This window comes from Emiliania huxleyi (genome assembly GCF_000372725.1).
Source record: "Emiliania huxleyi CCMP1516 chromosome Unknown EMIHUscaffold_1299, whole genome shotgun sequence".
Classification (NCBI taxonomy): domain Eukaryota; phylum Haptophyta; order Isochrysidales; family Noelaerhabdaceae; genus Emiliania; species Emiliania huxleyi.
In genome coordinates, this window is record NW_005201288.1 from 1 (window position 1) to 8,271 (window position 8,271).

The 8,271-nt window shown below is 66.8% G+C and overlaps 3 protein-coding genes across 3 annotated transcripts; 1 reads left to right on the forward strand and 2 right to left on the reverse strand.

The window, feature by feature from the left end:
- Nucleotides 1-1,126: 1,126 nt before the first annotated feature.
- EMIHUDRAFT_122489 (hypothetical protein) lies at nt 1,127-4,791 on the reverse strand (the record flags this gene model as incomplete). Its single annotated transcript, XM_005789333.1, has 2 exons — nt 1,127-1,511; nt 3,344-4,791. 2 exons carry the CDS (start codon nt 4,789-4,791, stop codon nt 1,127-1,129), a joined length of 1,833 nt encoding a protein of 610 aa, XP_005789390.1.
- Nucleotides 4,792-4,896: 105 nt separating this feature from the next.
- Nucleotides 4,897-5,690, reverse strand: EMIHUDRAFT_122490 (hypothetical protein; the record flags this gene model as incomplete). The annotated part of the gene is made up of 2 exons (XM_005789334.1): nt 4,897-5,316; nt 5,607-5,690. 2 exons carry the CDS (start codon nt 5,688-5,690, stop codon nt 4,897-4,899), a joined length of 504 nt encoding a protein of 167 aa, XP_005789391.1.
- Nucleotides 5,691-7,161: 1,471 nt separating this feature from the next.
- On the forward strand, nt 7,162-8,232 carry EMIHUDRAFT_471528 (hypothetical protein; the record flags this gene model as incomplete). Its single annotated transcript, XM_005789335.1, has 1 exon — nt 7,162-8,232. A coding segment is annotated over exon 1 (1,020 nt), but the record flags the coding sequence as incomplete, so codon positions are not given.
- Between the last annotated feature and the right edge of the window lie 39 nt (nt 8,233-8,271).

Here is an 8,271-nt window from a genome sequence, read left to right on the forward strand (position 1 = left end):
TCCCCTCCGCCGCCGCCCTCGCCTTCTCCCTCGCCACCACCGCACTCCCCGCCGCCCGCCCCACCTTCGCCCTCCTCCCCCAAATCCTGAGCCTTGGGATCGGCCGCGGCGGGCGTCTCGGTGGCCGCCGCGGGCGGCTCGGCGGCCGCTCCACGCGCCAAGGCTGCCTCCTCCTCCTCCTCGGAGTCGGTCGCTGTCGGACCAGCGCTGCCCTCCCGCTCCATCGACTCGATCGACAGGCTCGAGCCGAACGAGACGGCGCTCTTGGCGGGCATCGCAAACTCGGCAAACTCATCGTCGTCGTCCTCCGCTTTGCCTCCGGCCGGCGGCACGGCGGGCACTCCAAACTCGCTGAACTCGTCGTCGTCGTCGTCCAGCGCGCCGGCCGCGGGCGCGGGATCGCCCAGCTCGATCCCCGGGCTGCCCAGCTCGCTGCCATACTGCGAGGTGCTGTGGGCGCCGAGGCCAAAGGCGGAGAAGTCGTCGTCCTCCTCCTCCTCTGGCGAGGTGGTGGGCTGGCGCGCCCGGTTGTCGCTGCTGAATTCGCTAAAGTCGTCGTCCTCCCACTCCTCCTCTCCGTTCTTGCGAGACATGGCTGCGCGCTGCTGTGTAACACACGCCGGCCGCCAGGCGAGGCACGGCGCTCACAGCAGGGCCAGCACAGGGCGAGGGAACCCGAGATGCTGGGACGAGCCTCGCGAGACTGCGTCAGCTGTTCCCACAGCAGGCTGGAAGTACCTGACAGCAATCGGATTCTTTTTTGATAGCACGCGGCCAGGCCAGTCCGCACCTGTGTCGAGCAGCCTGCGTCTTCCACTTTCTTTTCTGTGGTTTTTGTGATTTGACATTTGTGTGTGTCTGTCTGTTTGAGAGTCATCCTGAGAGAGCGAGTTTGTTTTGTTAATGTAATTCTTTTTGGCGAGAGAGGCGGTTTAAGAATTCTTCCAAAAAGAAATATGAGAACGGCCGTGGCTTGGCACCTTGGCTGGGAGCGGCGCTGCAACGTCGGTCCTCGGTGCGGGAGACGTAGGGAGTGTCTCTTGGGGCTGCTGTGCTCGTCCTGGCAGAGCCCGTCCCTTTCCTACAGCGCGCCCGCCATGGCGCCGTCGAGGCGGAGCGCACTGCTTTACGAGAGAGCGGGCAGGTTCTTGTTGTGGTTCGGTCCTCTGGAGCGCTTCGGCGATCCCCACCTCTTCCGGCGCGAGGAGGCGGCGCGAATCTGGCCGTGCCTCCGGATTGCCCAGTGGTCTTTGAAGCGAGCCTCCGGTGTGGCGCGCACCTTGATGACCTTGTTCCTCAGTGCGTCCATCAGGACCCTCCGCTTGAGGTGTTTTTTGTGCGGCACCACGCCGGGGTAGCGGTCCTGCACGAGCTCGTACAGCCGATTCGTGGTCTGCATCCCAGTGTCGCGCAGCACATTCATCACGGCGCCGCATGGGCCTGGCAACGTTGCCGGCTCCGGCAAGGGCATCACAAACTCGCCGCCCGCCCGCGCGCTGTCGAGCGCTCTCCTAAGTCGCTCAGCGCGGGCTCGCCGGCTAAACGACGCTGCAAAGGCAGCGGGCGTCGCCGCCACAGGAGACGCGCAGAGTGCGCGGCTGCGCGGTGCGAGGACGACGCCAACTGTGCGCGCAGCGAGGCGGAGCATCGCTCGCAAAAGAATTTTGTGACCCGCTTTAATGATTGAAGGAGAGCGATGATAGGGTGGATAAAGCGCCTGTTCACGGCATGGAGGGTGAGCCACACCGAACGTACCGAGCGAAGAGCCGAACGGAAGGAGGACGGGGAAGATGACTCCGACGAGGACGAACCAGTGGAAATTCAGTTGTCAGATGTCACGATGCATCCGAAGGGGACCCCAGCGCCGGCATCATCCGTAGAGGCACGAGTCTTCGAAGAGAGAGTGGACCTGAGCAACAACATGACCTGTAGGCAAATGATCGGAGTGGGAGTCAGAAATGTGGTCCTTGCGCGAGGGGAGCTCGATAGACTCGAGGGGCCAGGATATGCAGCAAGGAGGGCGGAGCTGCGCCGAAAGGCGAAAGAAGCCGAGAGAACAAGGGAACGGCAGGCGGCGGCGGCGCAGGACGAGGCGGAAGAGAATGACGCGACGGAGGAAGTGACAAGGGAGAAAACGACGAGAATGGGACGGCCGCGAGGTGGCATGAAGGTTGCAGCGAGAATCGGCGAGAGACTGCGAAAAGAGATAGGAAGAGGCAGACTCCCTAGGGTGGGCGACGGCTAGCGCATCACACTCCTCTCCTTAAAATCCCTGTGTGGTGGCGGCGTGCCGTCCTCCCATCCCTCCCTTGGGTTGTCTGTTTTCTTTCTTTCTTTCTTTAGGAGAGCGATGAGTCAGAGGATGAAACAGCAGGGGAGAGAACGAGGACGAGAGTGAGAAGAACGAGAGGTGGCATGAAGGTCGCTGCGAGAATTGGTGAGAAACTGCGAATGAGAGATAGGAAGTGGTAGACGAGCGGGTGGGCGACGGCTAGCACCACACTCCTCTCCTTAAAATCCCTGTGTGGTGGCGGCGTGCCGTCCTCCCATCCCTCCCTTGAGTTGTCTGTTTTCTTTCTTTCTTTCTTTGGATTGAAGAAGATCCACACAAAGATCCCTGACACCAAGATCGTTCTTCTTGAGAGACCAACAAGAAATCACGACTCTCACAGTGATTTGGGCTCGGCAGCTTGTCTGCTCAGCCCTCAGCCGAAGCTGGGGCCTTTCTTTCTTCTTGTGGTTCGTGCAGGGCGGGGACACATGTCCCTGAATCCCATCTCGTCTGAGAGTTTGAGAGAGAGATTCCTTTAGCAATACCAAACAACTCTAACACTCACACACGTCATTTGGCCTGGAGCCCTGTTCACGCGCGCGCGAGACGTGCAGACAGGGTTGCCAGGTTTGGAGAGTTTGTGCCAGTGCCCAGTGCAATCAAACGGGCCTCCTTCTGTTTGGGCACGGGCAGGATTCCCCAAAAGAAAAATAGCTAGCCTCAAACCATGTATGAGCAAATAAAAGAGACTCCTCCCCCACACGCTCTGGAAGGCAGCCCTCGCTACCGAGGGCCGGCGCGCAGAGCTGCGGACCTACTCGAGAGGCTCTACTCGGTATGTGTAAGCGGCTCGCTCTCGTGGTGGGTTGGCCCTGAGACCCTATCATGAGAGCCTTCCGGGGCCGCGCCAAGCAGCGCGGCAGTCCTCCGCGCACAGGCGAGTCTGTAATGAACATCGTCGATGGCCGGGGGGCGTGGCTCGATCGCCGCGATCCATGCGATGACGCGTGAGGCCGCCGGACTCAGGCTGCTGCGGCGGTCGTCGCTCCGCTCGAGTCGGCCTGGGCGCACTCCGCCTCGGACTCGGAGCTCGCCTCGGACGTCTGGTTGGAGAGGAAGGACTCGGAGTTTTGCACCCAGCCGCTCGCCTTGAGGATCGAGGTGCGAGGCGACACGATCTGGACCAGCGGGGACACGGTGGACACCTCCGCGCCGACCGCATCGTCGCATTTCTCCTCCGCCCCGTCCGTCTCGGCGGCCACGTCCGGCTCAGCAGCCACCGCTTCCGGCTCGACCGCCCCTTCGGAGCGCGGCGAGAAGAGCTTGCTCACCGTCTTGGCGAAAGACTGCAACAGGTTGAGCTGCGGCGCCTCCTCCTCTGCAGGTGCTTCCGCCGCCTCCTCGGGCTTCGGCGCCTCGAGTTCCGGTGCCGACTCCTCCGGCGCCGCCTCGGGCTGCGCCGCCTCCTCTGCCGTCGCCTCCACCGGCGCCTCAGCCTCCGTTGGCTCCTCGGGCTGCGCCGCCTCCTCTGCCGTCGCCTCCACCGGCGCCTCAGCCTCCGTTGGCTCCTCGGGCTGCGCCGCCTCCTCTGCCGTCGCCTCCACCGGCGCCTCAGCCTCCGTTGGCTCCTCGGGCTGCGCCGCCTCCTCTGCCGTCGCCTCCACCGGCGCCTCAGCCTCCGTTGGCTCCTCGGGCTGCGCCGCCTCCTCTGCCGTCGCCTCCACCGGCGCCTCAGCCTCCGTTGGCTCCTCGGGCTGCGCCGCCTCCTCTGCCGTCGCCTCCACCGGCGCCTCAGCCTCCGTTGGCTCCTCGGGCTGCGCCGCCTCCTCTGCCGTCGCCTCCACCGGCGCCTCAGCCTCCGTTGGCTCCTCGGGCTGCGGCGCCTTGTATGCGGCCTCCTCCGGCGCCTCAGCAGCCTCCGCTGCTGACTCCTCGGGCCGCAGAGCCTCGGCCTCGTGTGAAGACGCCGCTGCCGCCTCGGCGGGAGCCTCCGGCGTCTCCGCCACTTGCTCCTCGAGAGCCTCCGCTGTCGTCGCTGGCCCCTCCGATGCCTCCTCTGTCTTTGCTGCCTCCTCTGCAGTTGGCGCCTCTGGCGCCGCGGCGCCGGCCACGGCATCCTCCGAATCTTGTGTGTATTCGGCCGACGTTGCCTCGGGGGCGGCGGCGATGGGCTCGGCGTCGGGCTCGGTGCCAAATATTGCGGTGGCGTTGGTCTCAGTGGCGTCGGGCTCGGCGGCGGTGTCGGCGGCGAAGGCGGCGGACTCGGTCGCGACAGTGTCCTCGCTAAAGACGGCATCGTTGACCGCCATCGCGACCGCTGAGGACACGATCTCCTCTGCCGCTCCCTGGTGCTCTTCCGAAGGTTGCTCGGCCTCGCTCGTCACAAATGGCTCTGAGGAGTCAGAAGCGGGAGAGGGTGGGCATGCCGTAGCCACCTCGAGCTCCGAGGGCTTCGGGACGGTCTTCGGTGAGGAGGGCTCGACGACGCTGACGCTACTCTTGGAGCCGCAGGCGCCCATGAAGCTGAGCGGAGCGCCAAGGAGAGGGCGGCTCGTGCTCTGAAATCGGCAAGGCATGTCACGCGCGCCGATTTTTCTCTTTTTACTACTTTCACCACAAAAACCCTACCCCCCCAATGCCGCCGCGGCCGCGGCCGCCGCGCCGCCCACAAGCCTAACTGCGCTCGGCATCCGCTCGTAGACGGTGCCCTTGAAAGCGGTGCCGAGGAGCTCCTCGTAGTTGACGCTGACGCACGGCGCGTGGCGGCAGCGGGCGCTGATCTTGCAGGGGAGGCCGGTCTGGTTGAAGGTCGTGCAGAAGCCCAGCCCGTCGCGCGTCGCGATCGCCTTGACCTTGCCCGCCGCGCGCGCGACCTCGACCTTGTTGTCGGCGAGGAGAGTCTGGAAGCCCCTCTTCTTGGCGACGCCGGCCGCTGCAGCGCGCCGAGCCTTGAGAGCCTGCGCCTCGCACAGCGTGCCGTGGACGATGTCGGCGTTGGTCGACCCGAACGCGCGGCAGGAGGGGCGGAGCTTGTTGCCGAGGATCTTGACGCACCCTACGTCGAGGCGGCGCAGGGAAAAAGAAAGAAAGAAAACAGACAAGCCAAGGGAGGGATGGGAGGACGCAGGGAAAAAAGAAAGAAAGAAAGAAAACAGACACGCCAAACGAGGGATGGGACGAGGACAAGGTCCCCACCTGCACGAGCAGGATTTTGGAAGGACGATCAGGGGGACAGGTGGGGCTCTCCTGCTCCTGACAAGGGACACGACAGGCTCGCAGCGCGGTGCGCGGTGGACTCCCACATCCACTGGCGGTCTCATCTCAGTCTAGCGACCTGCCTCCAGCTTGTCGCTGGCAGTCTCTCGCACATGCACACTGACACAGGGGTGGCAGGGGCGGCGGCACGAGTCTCCCACATACTATGCGGGCCTCACTAGAGGTGCGGCCTGTGCGTGTCCTCGCCCTTGAGGGGGGAGGGGAAGGGGCTGTGTGTCTGTGCATGTGTGTGTGTGTGTGTGTGTGCATGTGTGTGTGTGTGTGTGTGTGTGTGTGTGTGTGTGTGTGTGTGCGTGTGGAGCCGCCCTGAACGCCACGAGCGCGCCGCGAGCGCCGTAGCGCCGGCGAGCGCCGTCGGCAGCGCGCGACCGCCACCCAAAAGTGGAGGTACATTAGGAGCCGCAGCCGGCCTGCTCTATCAGCCCCGCAGCCGCGGTGGCGCGACCGGACCGCGGTCGCTCCAGGCGCCTTTTGGCCCCGGTTCGAATCGCGGTTGGCGCGCGCCCTCGCGGAGCGACGCGTGGCGCGCGACGCGCGCGCGTGCGCGTGCGCGCCCAGCCGAGCCCTAGGCCGTCTGCCGTCTGCCGTCTGCCGTCTGCCGTCGGCCGTCGGCCGTCGGCCGTCGGCCGTCGGCCGTCGGCCGCCGCCGCCGCCGTAGCGGCGGCGAGCGCTCGCCTTTTGCGCGACGCGCGTGTGGACGCGCGCCGCCCAGCGCCTGACGTGCCGGAGCCGGTCCGGCGCGCGCGCGGGCGGCCAGCGCCTGTAAACAGACAGCTGCCGCCCACACGTTCAAAGCATGTAGGACGCAGGAGCCTTCGCCAGGTCGTGTGAAGAGCACTGATGCCGCAGTGAGTGAGTGGTCCCGGGCCCTGCGGGGAACTAAGTCGGCGCAAGTTAGTCTGTGAGCTGGACGAGGGCTAGTGGTGCGCCGTGGCGGATCAAGTGGTGAAGTGCTCCCGGGAGTCGTGGTCGGAGGCCGGGACACTACGCGCACTAACTTAGTGTGCGGAAGTGAGTGCCTCCGGCCGGCCGCGAGGGGAGTGGTCCGGCGGGCCGCTCGTAGTGCCCTTCGCCGGCGGACGGAGGCGGGCTCGGCTACTACGCGCACTAACTTAGTTTGCGGAAGTGAGTGCCTCCGGCCGGCCGGGGGGGAGTGGTCCAGCGGGCCGCTCGCAGTGCCCTTCGCCGGCGGACGGAGAGGTGGGCTCGGCTACCACGCGCACTAAGTTAGTGCGCGTAGGGTAGTGAGTGGGCCGCCGGCGAGCGGGCTAGTGGGTGAGTGCCTCCTGCCACCCCGCGCACTTAAGATAGTGCGCGTAGTGAGTGGGCTGCCGGCGAGCGGGCTAGTGGGTGAGTGCCTCCTGCCACCCCGCGCACTAAGATAGTGCGCGTAGTGGGTGGGCCGCCTTCTAGTGGTCGGCGAGGCCGTGGCCAGTGCCCCGGCCCTGCGGCGCCGCCTAGTGAGTGAGTGCTCGCCGACCCTCCCCACACTAAGTCGGCATCGGTGCTGTGTTTTTTAGTTGGCGAAGGCTCCGTAGGACGCAGGGGTCCAGACGTGCCGGCCAAAATTCTTTTTCTCCGAACACCAAAAAGCGAGCCCCCAAAAGGACTCTCGACGAGCGTCTCGTGGCGGACCGACCTGCTCACGAAAATACCACACAAATGCAGATTCCCGGGCGCAGGAGCCCACCGTGCACGCGGCAGAGCCCGAGCGCCAAGGCTGACGTCGGCCTCGAAGCATCGTGGACGAGCGGCTACACCTCGCCCACGTCATCCCTCAACTCCGCGGGCGCTGTGGCCACCGCCAACCCCGGCGGCACGTCATCACTCAACCCCGGGCGGAGGCGGCGGCGCTGGCTGCTCTTCGGCTGCGGCGGCTCGAGCGCAGAGTCAGAGGGCTGGGAGTCCGTGCGGCAGCTGCCCAGTGCGGAGCCCGGGGCCGTGGGTGAGGCGCCGCTGCTCCCCGGTCTGGCTGCGCTGCTCAGCAAGCCGGGGGCGGCGGCGCTGCGGGCGCTCGGTGACAAGGGCGACGAGGGGACGGGTGCTCGCTCCTCGCTTCCGCTCGAGGGCGGCGCCGTGCTGCTGCACCACTGGCCGCTCGGCCTCGCGCTGACCTGCGTCGGCGGCGCCGTCGACGAGGTGGAGGTGTTTTGCGACCGCCACCCCTTCCAGCAGCGGCCGCCCGGCCGCCAGCTCCTTCCCGGCGTCTCATTCGGCTCGTGTCGCGCCGCCGTCGAGGCTGCGCTCGGCCCCCCCATCGGCGAGGGGTCGGGCTGCAAGGGGGGGTGGCTCTTCTACGGCCCGTGGCGGCTGCCCGGCCGCAAGAAGCGGGGCCTCGTGACGCTCGCCCTCTGGTTCGGGGAGGGGGCGGCCGGCGGCGGAGGCGGTCCTGAGGCCGGCGGCCCCGGCCGCAGGACAGAGCTCGATCCGGAGAGCGGGGGAGGCGGCCGGAGGGCGCCGCCCGGGGCGGAAGCGGAGAGGGTGGGGGGCGCGTGCGAGAGCGGGGGCGGGCTGCAGGCGGTGCGGCTCCTCCGCTCCGACGACCGCTCCCTCTGGCGCTCGACGCACGCGGTGCGGGAGGCTTCCCTCCGGACGGCAGACGCGTGCATCGCGGACGCGCAGCAGGGCGAGGCGGGGCGAGGCGAGGCCGAGGCGGGCGGGGCGGAGGAGGGGCCGCAGTGGCGGTGGCTGCGCAACCGGCGCTTCAACGCCGCGACGAACGC